This window comes from Coniosporium apollinis, assembly GCF_000281105.1.
Source record: "Coniosporium apollinis CBS 100218 chromosome Unknown supercont1.32, whole genome shotgun sequence".
Taxonomy (NCBI): Eukaryota; Fungi; Ascomycota; class Dothideomycetes; genus Coniosporium; species Coniosporium apollinis.
This window is the reverse complement of record NW_006913294.1, coordinates 203,847-220,119: the sequence shown is the minus strand read 5'-3', so window position 1 is coordinate 220,119 and position 16,273 is coordinate 203,847. Positions and strand designations below refer to the sequence as shown.

At 53.0% G+C, this 16,273-nt stretch overlaps 4 protein-coding genes across 4 annotated transcripts; all 4 read right to left on the bottom strand.

The window, feature by feature from the left end:
- Positions 1–668: 668 nt before the first annotated feature.
- Positions 669–1,565, bottom strand: W97_06406 (uncharacterized protein; the record flags this gene model as incomplete). The annotated part of the gene is made up of 1 exon (XM_007784280.1): positions 669–1,565. The coding sequence occupies one exon, from the start codon at positions 1,563–1,565 to the stop codon at positions 669–671; it is 897 nt and encodes a 298-aa protein (XP_007782470.1).
- A 676-nt stretch (positions 1,566–2,241) lies between these two features.
- On the bottom strand, positions 2,242–4,596 carry W97_06405 (uncharacterized protein; the record flags this gene model as incomplete). Its single annotated transcript, XM_007784279.1, has 1 exon — positions 2,242–4,596. One exon carries the CDS (start codon positions 4,594–4,596, stop codon positions 2,242–2,244), a length of 2,355 nt encoding a protein of 784 aa, XP_007782469.1.
- A 1,917-nt stretch (positions 4,597–6,513) lies between these two features.
- On the bottom strand, positions 6,514–7,244 carry W97_06404 (uncharacterized protein; the record flags this gene model as incomplete). The annotated part of the gene is made up of 3 exons (XM_007784278.1): positions 6,514–6,786; positions 6,844–7,076; positions 7,121–7,244. 3 exons carry the CDS (start codon positions 7,242–7,244, stop codon positions 6,514–6,516), a joined length of 630 nt encoding a protein of 209 aa, XP_007782468.1.
- A 4,593-nt stretch (positions 7,245–11,837) lies between these two features.
- Positions 11,838–15,187, bottom strand: W97_06403 (uncharacterized protein; the record flags this gene model as incomplete). Its single annotated transcript, XM_007784277.1, has 2 exons — positions 11,838–14,918; positions 14,981–15,187. The coding sequence occupies 2 exons, from the start codon at positions 15,185–15,187 to the stop codon at positions 11,838–11,840; spliced, it is 3,288 nt and encodes a 1,095-aa protein (XP_007782467.1).
- Positions 15,188–16,273: the final 1,086 nt, after the last annotated feature.

Sequence of the window (16,273 nt, the reverse complement as noted above, 5' to 3'; positions counted from 1 at the left end):
CTGTTATTGCTCTTTGCAGGGCAGCTACGCCTGTATTGTCCTGCGGCTCTGGATGATTGGTACTTGCGGCAGAAGCGCGCCGTTTTCCGTCGGATGCTGGAGTTGACCATCCACCGGGCATACGGGAGCCATCAAGCCATGGGAGCTTCTTGCTTAACGAACGCTGAGGAAGGCGTGATGGGTTCTTTGTGAGAGTCGTGCCGGGCATGATGAATGGTCGGCGGCTGATATCGGCGTTGGAAGAAGTGCTCAATGGTTCGCGGTAAAGTATGGTTGTAGGACTGATAGAAAGGATCTCTGCTCCCTCTTCGCCTAAGACGTAATTGACCACCAGCAAGGAGCGGGATGTAGCTGGTGACAGTTGCGCGGGGAACAGGATGTTAGGATACGAACATGAAGAATGGAGCGATGAGGCGGAGGTTGAGAATCATAGAATGCGAAGTGACCGGCACAGAAAAGAACAAGAGGCAGAAGAGCATTGTGGTTGCCACTTACTTCGAAAGACACAAGCTCGAAGCACTTGCCTCGTTAGAAACTTTCTGTATACGAAAATCACACTTGCTGGACAAGGGAAGTGGAAGGCGAACTCGGCGACTCTGACAGGAGAAGCTACCCTGATGCGAGCATCGCCCCTTCCACACAACATCCACAACTCATTGTGCCCAAGATCACTCTTCCCACCTAATCTTCCCCTCACTAACATCCGGATAAACATCAAACCTCCTCTGGCTATACACCGGAATTCCCTTCCTAACCTCCTCGATCCTCCCCTCCTTCAACTCTGCCACTAAAATCCCCTCGTTCTCGTCCAGCTGCTCCAGTACCTCCGCATTCGGATCCACAACCATACTATGCCCCCACGCATTGTACTCGGCCTCCATGTCTCTCGCCGGGCTGCAAAGCCCCACATATACCTGATTATCCATCGCCCTCGCCCTGGCCTGCAACTCCCAATGCAACGCGCCCGTCGTGAGGTTGAACGCGCCAGGGTACAGCAGCAAAAACGCGCCCTTTCTCGCCGCAATCATCGCGAGTTCCGGGAAGCGGATGTCGTAGCAAATCGCGATCGCAATCTTGCCGTATTCCGGGATATCAACCAGGGTAAGCTTGTTTCCCGGGCTCAGTACCTCGCTCTCCTTGAACCTGATCTTGCCTGGGATGTCGATGTCGAAGAGATGCACTTTCCTGTGCGTGGCCAGCAGCTCGCCCGTCGGCGAGAAGGTGAGCGACGTGTTGTACAGGTTCTTGGTGCTCTCCTCGTATTCTGGTATGCTGCCACCCACTAAGTAGCAGCCCCCCTCCTTCGCCAATTCGCTCAGTGCGTGGAAGGTTGGCGATTTGTCTTTCGAAGGCGGTGAGGGAAGAAGCGTCTCGGCATATTTGGGGAAGTATTTGGTGCCGTAGGGTGAGTTGAAGCATTCGGGTAGCACGACGATTTTGGCCCCGTGCTGGTGGACGGCTTCGAGGACTTTGGAGCGGGCGCGGGAGAGGTTGGCGGCTTTGTCGGCGCCGGTGGAGAGTTGAATTAGGGCGAGCTTGAGGGGTTGCTTCAGTAGTTTGGCCATTGCGGGTAGTATAACGGGGATGGTTGGGGATTCGGTCACGAAGAGCAGCCCGAGGCTTGGAGAGTTCGAGGGGTCGTGACGATGACGGATCTTATCACGGATTACCTATCCCGGAATAGTACGGATCGCTACATGGTGTTGAGATGCTCACTTTGTCTCTCCCATTCACAGCAACAGAATCGCGCGGATCAGAAGTGGAGCAGCGGTAACGTAGCAGTTTTCGGTGGTATGACGATAGAGAATGCTCAGGGTTCCGATCACTGGGTGCAGCCCGACGTTTGGGGCGTTTGAGGGGTTGATATTCCTCAAGCGCTGCATGAGAGAGGTACTTCAGGTAGCATAAATCAATGATCCAAACGTATCTCTCTATTACTAGTGACTCCTTAATAGTAATTACGGAACTATCATTTCACAATGTGCGACATGTACCGACTTGCATGCTCGTGACGTTTCAAAGTAAGGCCGACTTCCCAATGCGGCAGTGCCTCTGCTGCCCGTAGAACGTCGCAGAGTTCCTAACCCCCCGACCCTGTTTTCCCGGACTCTAACCCATAGGCAGGGTCGCTTCAAAAGTCCGTCTTGGATGTTTTGCGTGGCTGGACTAGCCATGCCTGACCCTCGATAGAGCACGTAACGCACGAAGATCGACCGCAAACTCTACGATTGAAACCAGCTATTAATCCCCAAACCCCTCGAACTCGTCGTCTTCAGCTACGGCTGGCCTCTTCTTCGGGCCAGTGTCAACGAGCCCACCAGTCTGTCTCGCTCGACTCCTCGGCGTTGCGCCCTTCCTCCTATTCTCCTCCTTCCTCTCAAAGCCACTCTTCGTGCTGATTTTCGCTTTCCTTGCTTCCTTCCCGTTCACACTAGCCCTTCTAACCTCGACACCTCTCCTTTTCAAACGCTGTCTGTCCCTTTTACTGGGCTGAGGTAGCGAGTCAAGAAGCCACTGCTGCACACCCTCACCACTCGGTCCACTCTCACCCGACTTGTCCCTCAGCTTCTCGGCCGCAGCGATGACCTGCGCAATGATCCTCACATGCGGAATATCCTCCTCCGTATACAACGTGATTGCGACCCCGCCCTCTCTCCCTGCTCTTCCCGTTCGACCCACTCGATGCACGTACGCGGCGGCCGAATTCGGAACATCATAGTTGACGACGCCATTGATGCCTCTGAAGTCGACGCCACGCGCGAGGAGATCGGTCGTAATGAGTACCCAAACTTCACCTTTCCTAAAGGCTGTCATAACCCGATCTCTAGCGGTATCAGACAGATCGGCGTGGAGGACAGCGATACGGGTCGAGCCGCCGGCTTCAGGAGGAATGTCGTAGAGGAGTTCGCTGTAGAGTGCGTTGGCGCGAGGGATGGTTTGCGTAAATATGAGGAAAGGGGGCCTGAGACTAGGTCCGGAGGAGTCTGCTGATGCGGTGGGGTGAAGGAGCTGACGAAGGGCCATAAGTTTGCCCTGCTCGGTGGCGGCGTAAGTGAGCTTGTGGGATATGTTAGGGACAGCGGAGTCTTTGAGCCCGACGACTAGGCGGAGGAGAGGAGGTTGTCGGTACCCCTTTACCGGACCAAGATGTTTATTTCGGTGAGCCTCTATGGTAGACTTTGCTAACTGCTCGACATTTGAGCCCATTGTAGCGGACCAGAGGCTAACTCGAAGTTGAGGATGTGGACAGGCTTGCCAAATCGACAAAGTCTGGTCGCGAAAAAGGGGGTCTAGCAAGACATCCGCTTCATCAAAGACAAGATAATGAACACTCGGAAGCAGCTTTGGCGTATCGTCGGACGTCTTCAATGCGTTAAGAAGAGTAAGAGGCGTTGAAACGAGCACGTCCGCCTTCACCATGTGGCCTTGATCTCGGGTTCTACCTGCTCGCCGAGTGGATCCTGCTGGTGCATCGCTGATATCGCTCTTGTCATCGATCTCGTCGAGTTGACGTTCTGACAGTTCTTCCGTCACATCCAAAGTCGCATCCTGACCTGGTGAAGGAACAATATCCATACCCTTGCGCATAAGCGCGATTTTTATACCCGTCTTCGAGCTGAGCTTTCTGCCCTCATTGACGATCTGGCTTGCAAGTTCTTTCGTCGGGGCTATAATTATTGCACCGGGTCCTGCCGACTCACCGTGACTGTTGATGTCCTGCTCTTGATTGCGGTCGCGCAATAAAGCATTGATCACTGGTATCAGAAACGCGATTGTCTTGCCACTTCCAGTCGGCGCGATGGCCAGTATATCCACGCCGTGACTATTCAACTTCTTATCTCCTTGAAAGTCACCTCGCAGTTCTGGTCGACTTCCCGCCCAAGTCTGCGCCGGCTCAAGAAGTAGCGGCAAGCTTCCGAGTTGTACCTCCGTTGGCACCGTGTAGCCTTGGGCCTCTATGTTCTCCGCGAGTCGCTTCGAGATCCCATATTTACCGCGCAGCTGGCTGAACGACGTCAGAGGTTGAGGGTACAGCTCAGCTTTCTTTCTCTTCTTCGCAACCTCGATCGGCTGCTCCTTGACCTTGCGGCGCTTCTTCCCGTTTTGTTTTGCAGGCACCTCTTCTTGTTGTTGTTGGGGGTCTGAAAAGGCAGTGATCTTGATCTTATGGGACCGCAAGATCCGTCTGCACTCCTCCTCGCTGAGGAAAGGCGCGGAGCCGTTCACCACAATAGTCTTCCTCGGCCTGGGTGCTGGTTGTAGATCGGTCACTCCGCCCTCCATTTCTTCTTCAGATGCATGTTCCCTCGGCGCCTTGTCTCCATATACTTTGTGCCCAGTACGGTTCGCGTCGCCAAAGAAATCAAGCTCCGCTGGTAGGCTCACGGCCTGTACCAAGCCATCTTGACTTCTTTTGCGCTTCCTGCTAGCGCCATTTCCTTGCAGCTCAGGCGCCTGCGCATCACCAGACGTACTGTGCCCGAAGAGCTGTGGGTTCGCGTTCTGGCCGCCCGAGGGCAACTGCGCTTGCGGAGCACCTTTGCCGGAGCCCTTGGAGAGCTTGGTGGAGCGGGAGAGTAGCTTGAATATATCCATTGTCGCATGAAGTAGCTGGCGGATTCCTGTCAAAGATCCATTGCGACGCGCATAAAGCTTCGGCGGTTGGTGACGGCGTTGTCAGGAAAAGATATCTAGAAATTTTGGTGCTTGGACCATGCTGGACCCTGATTTCACTTCGCGGTCGTCGGCACGTGATGTGGGTGAAACCAATGCTTCGCTCACCTCAAACGGGTGAACCGAGAGCACTCACACTTCTAGAATTACACAGATCTGAGCATCGCTTTCAACTATGTCGTAGTCTTGGCTACTCTCTCACCTCTACATACTTCGACAGTACCTCCAAAATATCTGGCTTCCAGCCTGACTTCCATGTCTCCAAGCATCCTTGGCGTCTGCCTGTGAGGGGTGCGCATGTGGAGAGGCACAGCATCATCAAGCGGCCAACATGAGATTCAAGGATCAACACATATGTAAATAGCCAAAGACTTTTGAGTCTCTCTTCGACATCAGCTTGGCCATTATCTCCAAAGAAACACTACTGCCTAAATCATCTACTCGTGTCACTTGGAAATGCCAGAACCATCATGTTACCCTGATGCTTTAAGAGAGAGTCAGCGAAAACCTACTCATTGGTACTGTGTAAGTTCGAGTTTCGATCCATAGGAGCATTATCCGTAGCAACCGAGCTAACTAGTGGAAAAGTGTCAATGTGAATACGGCCCCTTGTTGTTAAAAATCTGGGGATACTGTCCCAACTGTTATCATTCTAGATGCTCCTGGTGCACATTGCTCGTAAGTATGAAACGCAACCCAGAAACGACACAATCAACTTCTAGTAGCATGGAGGACTGACTAAACCGCTACCCATTCTCTGTAGATATACCCTGCTTCCGATCTCCTGCTTGAGACCGGAGTGGAGCACCTTATCAATCATGAGCAGGACCGATGAGTCGCGACCGCGTTGCATGGTTTCGGCGATTGTGTATATACAGGGAGAGGCAGCGTTTCGTACCTGTTTACATCTTGGTGGCATGGTGTGCTAGAAGCTCGCAAGCGCGGCGGTGCATCAAATGTAGATTTGGTAAGAGACGCTCCGCTTCTGGGCTAGAAACATGCGCAGTCCTCTCCAAGTTTGAACGTTGAGAGTATAGTTAAGCAGCCGGGCGGCAGCAGTCCGGGTCTTTTCATTTACTTATCCCGCCTCTACGCAGAGGAGGCGGCTCTCCAACCTCTATGGTCACGATTCTGCTGGTTGACTGCAATTTCATATTATACATGCTACTTTTGGTAACCTCAAAAGCCGCAACAGTAGCTTCCGAGCTATGAGCTTTCGCTTTGCGCACTTGCGATTGCATTTGAGTCCAATAGAGACATTGGGAGGACAGTAGGCCGTTTCAGAAGCCGATCGACTTGTGGGTAGAGAAAAGAGCATTGCTAGAAAGCGCACCCTTGATTCCTTAGGAAAGGCGGTTCGGCCAAAGTGAGAGATTACTTCGCCCAAAAAGTCAGTGCAGGGTCGGACTCTGCCGCTGTCGAGAATCGTGTTCACATGAATATACCCCCAACCTGAGACGCAGTATGAGTGCATAGAGGTAATAACAAACAAAGTGTGTTGAAGAGGTGTGTGAAGACAGCGTAAGTTGCAAGGATACAACAAACATGCGTATGTATCAGCGAACAAGATTAATAGTACAATGGTACTTCCATCAACCGAAATGGGCAAACCGAAAGAGTTGTGCTGGCATTTGACGCTTTCCTGATTGTTGACGGCGAAGCACGGAGTGGCTCGAGAATCTCCGCGGTTGCCATATGGTCATGGCCGGCCCCGATCTTGTATCCAGGCGCTATTTAATTTGGTGTCGAAGCTTCCAAGAAACACCACAAGGACGGCGCAGTAACTGCGAGGACTATTGTCAGCAGGTACGGAGAGATGACGACCGATGTCCGAGACGCTTACGCAGCAGTCGCCGCAAAGACTTCATGGTTCTTTGGCCGGGCGAGGATTGTTATTGTCGCTGGGAAGAGCGACACGAATAGAAGGACTACTACGATCTTCACCTCACGGTTGGAGTCAAGATAGAAGAGCAAGCAAATCGGGGTCATGAGCAAGATAATAATAACAAGAGTAACGATTGCCTGGACCAGGTAGTTGATCCGTGTCTTGGAATATAAATCAATAGCGGAGTCTTGCGTTTTCTGGCGTTGTTCTGGTGTGCTGAACAGGCGCTAAGCATACTTCAACAAATAGTTTCCGCAGATGAAGGAGTTCTCGTTGATGTTTACCTTGGGCCAATCCTTGCCACTCTTCTGAAGCATTTTCTCAATCCTCACGTGGAATGGCGAATCTTGTTCTTTACTCAAGATCACGAAATCATCCGCTGGGTTGAGGAACGTCATTTCCGATCGCACAATGGGTTTCTCGTTCCAGATGTAGTTTATCAGGCTACGATAGTTGCGCTTTGTCGGCTTTTCCATCAGCAGCGATTCCTGTTCTCTGACAAGCAGCTTGTCTATGCCTCTTAGCGCTGTATCGGCCAATATGTGGGCACCTGTGTCGTACCATAATGCTCCAGCTTTTGATCTATTTCATCCATTAGAGCTTGACGCTCTGATTCCGGATCTGCCTTGTCCTTTCTTATAGATTGATTTCTGTATGGATGAGCCTGATCGTCTGCCTTGTCCATTTCTTGTAGCTTTTCTTCCAGTTTCGCTATTTCGTGTTGCCGATAAAACATCACACGATTACGGAGGGTTCCGAAACGCCGATATACCCGGAAGTTGGGGTCGCTGTTCACAACCGCAGCCAGCTGCGGGTAGCCCGGAGGATAATCATCGACTTGAAGACCGTCAGTATCATGCCTTCGGAGTATGGGTTTTGGAGGCTTACTCCGTTCTATTCTTATGTTCTCGTAGCGTTCATCAGGTGGCTCGTCACTGCTATTGTGCCACCAATTCCTGACTGCCGTAAAGTTCAATAACCTTTGGGACGGGCCGCTCCGTGACACTACTGTGATTTCTGTCAATATCCATAGGTTGTTGGCCTAGATAGACACACAGTTCTGTCTTTCGTCGATCCCTTCATCTGCAGAGCTTGACGTGCTCGACACAACTCCATCTTCGACAGGCTTGCGAGCATACTCTGGATCAACCTCGATGACCATGTCCCCTGACAGCTCAGTGGATCCTTGGGGATAGGCCAAATGCGCGAGAGGGGGAGCAACAACAGCTTGCAGAATTCCTTCGGAGTCTGCCATCGTCAGAATGGATTCTTGCACTACGAAGCATATCGCGTAGCGTGGAATGCGGCTTAAGAGGCTGGATGATAACCCAACTTACAGAAGCCAAGATAACTATGCAGACTGCGCAGGGCGGAAGGATTGGGCGCGACAGCTGCCAGACGGTGTAGCTTCTGCCTTGCAGTATGCTGAAAGGCCCTCTGGGCCAGAAGATGGGTTCATGGTTGCTCCTTGAGATACGCAATGCGTGAGAGAGTAATTGAGTGAGGCCCGACGCCCGGGGCTACTGTCCATGCTGTGAAAGCAGGCAAACAGTGCGTTCGCATCCTACGGACGGATGTGTGAGGCAAGGCGGCCAGTCGAAATTTGAGGGCTTGCATGAACGCGATTATCCAGTTGTTGGCCAGCCAATGATATAAAACGCCCACTGCACGCTTGGGCTTCCTTGCGGGATCTCCGCTAAGAAGCAAATCTCCCGCCCCCGTGCCGTGAGCAAACTACAAGGGGGCTGCATGAACGGGCTAGCCACGCTCCCTGCCCTTCGCTGTGCAGTCCACCACTCAGATCACGGCGTTGAGTCAAAGTAATTTTACTATTGGCTGTATGCAGCAGGGAGCGTGGCCAGCCCGCTCATGCTGTAGAGTACCTTGAGGGAAGAGCACTACAAACGGAGAACAATACCCGATCGGAATTGGTTGCGCGACCGTAAGTCTTAAGATCACTTAAGAAGGCTTTCTTTACATCTTGTCCTCGACTCGCAATTCCACTATTCGGAAGGAAGCGCGTCAGCCAGGGGCAGGAACAATCTACGAATGATGCAATGCAATGTAGTTCGTCCTATACCCCGTGGCTACTTGAACAGCTAAGGTAGTAAACTCTGAGATATGAAACTCTTGTATATATGTAACAGCCTCTCCAAAGGCAACACTGAAAAGGAAGAGCAGATTCCAATTGCTGAATAGGTTACATTCAAATCGCACAGCTCGCATCGCAAGACACCGTAGACAACACACAGAGGACCAAGTGCTTGCACACAAGGGCATAACTAAGAGCTGCTCACAGCGAAGTGCTGCGTCGCATCGAATTATTGCCAGTGATACTGGGCATGGCCTAGATGCAACGGCAAAATATGTTAGGTCCACAGCTGCATCCTGCTTGAACACACGGAACGCACCTGTGCTATCAAAAGTAACGTGGTAGTATCTACCATGCGTAGCGCTCCACAGCGGCTGCGCAGGACTGCTTGGCTGCGCAGAGTGCGAAGACAGTCCGGTTTTTTGTGAGTTTATTTGAGCTACGGACTGGTTTGTGTATGGGTATGATGAAGGTGGTTGGCCGACAGCCTCATGCTGTTGAGCAACTGGTGGTTCTGTTGTGTAAGAAGTATGGTGTGGATTTTGCCGGGTCCGAGCAATGCTTGCATCTCCGGGGGAGAAATCTGTAGCTGCTGTGTCACTTCCAGAGTAGGCGCTGTCGGCACTCCACGTGGATGGACTGTAACCTTCGGTGCTCACGGGTGGCTCGTATGCGTCGTCTTCGGAGGATGGTTGATATATTCCGAGTTGGTTATCGGTACGTCTTGCGGTCGTTGAGCTTTCAGAAGGAAACGGCTTGGGCTTGGGCTTGGGAGGTTTAGGCTGAGGTTTAGGCTGAGGTTTTGGTCTGATCACAGAGTCCTGTAACTCCTGTTTCCGGATAAGTATATAAAACCAAAACGAGTTGCTGCAGAGATGCACGCACAGCTCTATTCAGACCTGTGTAACCACCGTCCCTGGTATCCGGCCGATGTGTCATTAAAAATCTCTCCGAGCACGGCGTAATCCTAAATTGAGGCTCACGGGAATCTGTGTCAGAGTATGGATTATAAGGGCAGAGCTCGCGCTTGTGGCAAAGGAAGCCTAGAAACTCGACTTAGACTCATCTTATTAGTGCTGGTGGGGTTACTAGGACGGGAGGTCTTTCCATGATACTCCGCCTCGAAGACAGCGCATCACAGAATGCCGGCCGCAGGTGCAGTGAGGCCTCTGCTTGTTCAGAGCCAGGCGGTTGGCCAGCATTTTCTGCCTTGCTCATCGCGGCGAGGCCCGTTACACAAGAGTGTGGTTGCACAAGCGCCGCAACGCGTCTCTCACCCAATCAGATTCGCTGCCGCACAGCGAGTGATTCCCGGGTCAGTACTTTGATACTTCGAGGGGCTTCGACTGGGCAGCCATACGTGATGTCGGGCATCGAGTTCAGCATTCATACTCTATTTCTGCCTTGGATAGGATGGAGGCAAAGGGTTGCCTTGTGGGCGGCGCAGCTTTCAACAATCTAGCAACGCTGCGCTGGCTTAACGGTGGAGGATGTTCAGTATTTAGTTGTCATTGGGGAGTAGTTCGCAACAGGACGGTTGGCTGGTCGGTATCATTGGCCGCGGCGATCAGCTTGGGAGGGCACTCCGGAGCGTCAGACTGCCGGTAATCTAACCCTATGACCAGGAGGTGGCGTTCGTCAATAATCTGCCTGTGTTAGCCTTTAATCCCTCGCATCATCTTTGGTACGACTGTCCGCCAGCCATCCGTGTGGTGTTACTAATAGGGACTTGTCATGGCGCTACCGTCCTTTAGTGTGTCATATCGTCGCTCAAGTAGCTACCCAAACTCTATAGCATTCGCTATCCTCAAGTTGGTACTTCGCAGCAACCCGACCCTCTCAAACTCGACATCAGATAGATGTTATAGCCAGCGCCGATTGCTCACAAACGGAGAGTTCCGTAAGGATACTTGACAATATTCTTGTCCGTTGTGGACTTCGAGGTCAAGAATCATGAGATTGACAGGTCGAAATGATGTTGGACTCGTCTGATAACAGAGTACAGGCTATATTGTTTGATCAAAGGAACCCATAGAGCTTTGGCACAAGGCAGCTGAGAAGAAACAAAGTGAATATGATCATTTCGGTGGTCGGGAGCATGAAATCTTCTCGAAGCGGTCCTGCTGATGACAAAGGATGCCCTTCAACACCGGACTAGCCTGTTCTCGCAGTGTAATTAGCAGGACACGCGGCCATCGTGGATACTTTGATGCTTTGCACCCACGACAGGTTTGTAGTAACTTGCGTGGGTCATGTGACTGGACAGTCTTGGCATTTTTAGTGCCATCGACTCCAACTACTCGTATCCTCCTTTCTGGAATATAGGAAGTCACACGGGTGACAAGAATGCGCGGACTCCATAAACAGCAAACCCAGAAGCTGCTGTAAAATGAAATCGATAACTAGGCTAAATCAATCCTGTGTAGCGTGCGCATATGCTCAGATACAAGATACTAAGAAGAGACGCTGTAATAGGCCTCAGCTGATACGTCGAAAGCTATATGACTGATCATTTACGTTGTGGTTTACTGCTTCCTGGTTATGGAGTCCGCGCATTCTTGTCACCCGCGCGGAAGTTTAACCGCATGTCCACCATCACCTTAGCAGCAACCGACCATCCCGTAGGAAGAGCCGACATAAAGCTCCCAGTCCCATTGAAAGTGTACGCATAAGCAGCTCCGCACAAAGAGGCGAAGAGCCATTAATTGAGGAGTGGATATCATGGTATAGAGATCTGGAGAGAGCAGGAGCTATGACACAAACTCACGCAACTCATGTGGCACACGCTCCCTTCTAGATAAATGCTGATGTCTCCTTTTTAGTATAGCCTTCTCTCCTCTCAGCTTTTGCACATTGAAATTGCATGTCATCACCCTCCTCACAGCAGAAGACCAATTTTCAGAAAAAACCGCTGCCACCCGCATGAAAGTCGTAATCGAGGCCCGAAGGCAGGTATCTCATGAATCTTCAGCCATAACCGCCTTCTTAACGCCGATGAATGATCCGAAATGCCCTTCGTACCCATGCATGTATCAACCCCCCCAGCAACCCCCCACAGACATCCGGGATAAAGAAAACATTGACGAGACTCTGACATGAACAAAAGGCCAGATAGCAGAGTTTTCGTCCTCGGGTCGAGCTTTTTGTGCTTTTCGTGCTTCTCGTGCTTTCGTACTTTTCGCGCCCTCAGTCGTCGAGACTGATAACTCCAATCTCCTTGGCCGGCATCAGCGGGCCTGCAGGCGCGCCCTCCATGACCGGCGTGACATCCCTCGACTCAGGTCCCACGCTTCCCCTCGGCGCCTTTTCCGGCTTCGGTCTCCAGCTACCATCCGCTTCGACAATGATGGACCGTGTGGCCAGCAAGCCTTGCTCGGCAAGCCTCGCCCTCACGTCCACCAGAAAGCCATCGACGACCAGCTTCTGGGGCCGCACGTCCGCCTTGCAGAGCGGACACCGCCACTCGTCAACCGCGGACGGCCAGCCTGGTTGACTCCTCTTGCGCATCTCGAGGAATGTTGCGAGGTCGAAGCAGTCGCGGTGCAGGCAGCTTTGGCCCCGGACAGGGATGTCGAAGATTCTGCAGGCGGAGAAGGGGTCGAAGAGGTCGATTGTTAGGGTGTTGCTGACGACTAGGAGATCGTCGTCGTCGTCGGCAGGGGAGGTGTTGGAAAGGCTGGACTTGATGGAGGCGAGGATCTGCGTGCTGGGTACGAGGTAGAAGGCACAGCATTCAGCCTTGATGGCGGCGTGGGACTTTAGTCCGATTACCTCGATCGCGAAGGCGTAAGCGGTCGGTGAGGGCTCGTCAGCAGTGCGGTTGATAAAGATCTCAAGGAGGTTGTCTCCCGCTCTGATGTATGGGGTGACGTCTATCGGTAGGTCTTTGCCGTGTTGCAGCTTTCGACGCATCTGTAGTGGCTTGCCGTTTATTTGAGGGTAGAAATAGGAAGGCATAGCGTTGTCGGTGATAACCCATGCGCTCTCTTCAACTTGTCCAGACGATGGGATCTTGGAGCAGCGCAGCCGGTATGTGAGAGAGTCTTCCCCTAGCACTCTAGAAGGTGGGCGCCCGTCTCGAGACAGCTCATCTCGAGGAACCAGCGCGAAGTCCTCTATGGCAACCGTGAACGACCACGATTGGACGGGCTGACTTAACGCCACTACCTGAGGCAACATCGCGAAACCCATGACGTACTGGTACAGTGCTGTCGGGCCATCAGCTACCCAGTCGCCACCTTGCTTCGGCCTTAGAATCGGACTTCGAAGATGTGCCTGGTGGAGAGCTGAAACTGCGGGATTGGGATGTGACGGCTGGGACACAAATTCCCCTGTCGCAGGGAAGAGAGGCCGGCTCACAGAAGGTTGCCCGACAACCGGTGCCTGAGCGGCATGCTGACGGCTCGGAACGGGCTGTCTCGGATGAGCGCTTGACGGGATAGACTGTCTCATCTGGGCGCCCGACGGGATGGGCTGAATCAAGCGAGCTTGTTGGACGTTTTGTTGGATGGGGCCTTGCTGGTACTGCTGAATGCTTGGTCGAACTTGGTTTGTGAGTTGTTGCGACGGCAGCATGGGCGCTGCTACTGAGACCGTGCGCATGTTTTGTGGAGTTTGATGGGTTCTCTGCACATAACCCGTCTGAGATCGAATGTGCGTTGAGGTCGGGCTCTCCATACTTTGAGAGCGGACATGAGGCACGTTTGTGTTAATTTGAATGCGGGCCGCAGGCGGTTGCATAGCTCCTTGTAGGTTGTTGGGGGTGCCTATAGGGGACACAGCATATGCTGGACGGACAGCTTCCTTATGACGTACGAGCAACTCGAGGTAACGTTGTCTGACATGACTGTACTCAGCACAGCTAGCCGGATTTGTCGCGGCGTTTCCCTGGCTTTTCCGAAGCTGGTACCGTTGCTGATCCTCCCGAAATGTATCCTCTGCGAGCCTAATCCAGGACGAGTTCCCGTTGCCCCAGATTTGTCGCAAAATCGAGAGAAAAACAACCTTCTGGAAGATGGGCGAGTCTATCGCAAGCTGCTCGGCAATCTCGTGTGCCAGCGGCGGATAACGGCTTCGCGCGTAGTAATCTTGAAAGCTTTGCCAGCGCTGGCCAGCACAGATGACAAAAGTCATAAATTTTTGGATCTCCGGCACACCATACCAGACCGAAACTGGAAAGTTGGCAAACCAAAGCAGGGTTTTTCGACTTAAATTATGGTTCGGACACAGGACGTGATCCATGAGCTGTATGGCTGTCGTCAAGTGTTGCCTAGGCATAGCTAAGAGCTCGCGGGGTAGAAGCATCGCATTGACTGAGCTTACGCACATCAACTGATGCAACGTGAGGTAGAATCTATCCTCGATGTTTGCCGCATCCTCTAAGAGTTGTATCCTCGATTGCTCGATTGGATTCAGCGCCTGAAGGCCACCAACACTCGTAAGATAAGCCTGGATTGACCGAAGATAGGAGGTAGAAAAAGAGCTTGCAGCACTCGATGACGAAGGAGTAGCGGACTGTGATAAGTGAGGAAGACGCCGCTGCTGCGCCGACCCTCCGGCTTGTGGTGCGCGTTGTCCAGGGTTTGCTTGTTCATGATGAGCCACTCTAGTTCCAGTGCGACATGCTGCGCTCATAGCTGGCTCAAGATCCATAAAGTCAGGTGAAGATGGACCCGAGGGCGTCGGATCAAGCCCCGGCTCGACTTGGTTCTCCAGATGCTGGCGCACCTGCGGATGTAACATTCCGAAGGGATGCTCCAGATGCGACTGAGGCCCGTTTCTGGGCGCATCAATGTCTTGACCACTCTCTCGAGGCTGTATTCGAGGCCGCTTGTCGCTCAACGATGGCGAGAGGTCAGCGGGTCTCTTGCAACCCTGCGCCGGCAATGTGGTCGCCGGTTCCACACTTGCTTCTTCTACAGATTCATCCGGATTTACGGCATCACCCACAGTACCACCCGGAGCAGTAATGTCAGCCTGTTCGGTCACTCCCTCTGACGCCTGCGGAGACTGGCCAGACCAGCGTTGAATTGCCCTGAGGTCCGCCAAAAACATTGGTTCGTATCCCGGCCCGCTGCTCGGATCCTCGCTGGGAGTGGGCGATGGAAGTATGCAGACGGGCTCGCTGTCGGAAGGCGCTTTGGGTTGGACGACGCTGTTCGCTAACTGAGGCGACGTCGAGGCGGACGAGACATGGCACTCATCTGAGATGGGTTGTGACGGTGGGGCAACAGATTCGTGCGAGAGATGCGTGGAGGCTAAGCGAGACTGCTTTATCGTGTATGTGATCAGCCTTCAGAGAAGCACACGACGGTAGATTTCTTACGCACCTTATCCGCACGAAGTGGACGACGGCTCTGCGGCTGAGATGGCGGAGCTGCTAGAGCGATCCGCCCCTCGAATGCAGAAGTCATCCAGGCTCTGGGCCTACCGCCAAAGAACATGTTGAGGGTCGAGTTGGACGAGGCCAGCTCTTGGGCGGCGACAGCGTTAGACGGCGCATTGTGAGCGCGACGGCGGTGCGGCGTGACGGTCATTGAGCTCAAGCTACCTCTCGGCGAGGCTTCCTGCTGTCCGAGGGAGTATTCTCTGTCGCGCTTGTAAGCAAGTTACTTGCTAGCACAGCCGACTCTGGGATTGCCCACCATGTTCAAATAGCACTCCCAACGCGCCCCTCCGTTGGCGGCGGAGGATATGGCAGTTCTCCGGTTAAGACTCTGACTGCGCAAACGAAACAGGCAGTGACGAGGCAAGGCTGGTGAAGAAGGCGCAGTGCAGTATCCGAGAGCGCCAGGCCAGTGGGGTGCTCAAGTTACGAAAAGTTGGTGATTTGTTAAGTAGATGGTACGGAGTAGAGGGTATGGAGCAGAGGAGCTTGCAAGGGCTCGGTGCACTTAGCTAGTCATTGCCGCATGCTTTCCTACTAAATGCGGCAGAGATGCGGCAACGTCCAAGTGCACCGAGCCTTGTTCCAGCTTCACCGGCAAAAGCACGCAGGAATGCAGCAGGGATTGTGCAGATCATCGGCTACACACGTCACGTGGCTCGCGACATCCATCAGAGACCGGACTGCTGGGATGCCCCGGGTGCTTTAAGTTAGGTAGTGGAGATGCGCATTGAGGTGCTCCTGCTGGTCACTGGAACGCTGCTGGGAGCATGTAGAGCATTGCAGCTGCCTAAGCTTACTGACTTGTTCAGCTGCGACTGCTGTTCTGTCTCTGACTACTCCCTCTGTACTTGGCCAGTGCCCGCTCTCGCTGCAGCTGGTGATCTGTCTCGTCTGTCTCGGCTGCTCCTCCAGCCTCAACCGGGTCTAACGCCGTGCACGATCGATCGTCCCGGTGGCTCCTTGGGTTCGCGCATTGCTATCACTCCTGCTTTGAAGACACCCATACCCCCCCATCTATCCATAGCCCTCCACCGACTCAATCCAAACGAGAGATTATCCTACCACAATATCGAGCCCCGTCATCCGGCGCCGGGAACCCTTGTACGACTACTCAAATCCATCCACGTCACCCGTCAGAGGACCGGCTGGTGCTCTGCTTCACTCATCCATAGCGAGAGCTCTCGTACCGCACCATGATCTTCCGGGAGCAGAGGAGTCGGTGATTTTCCGTCTA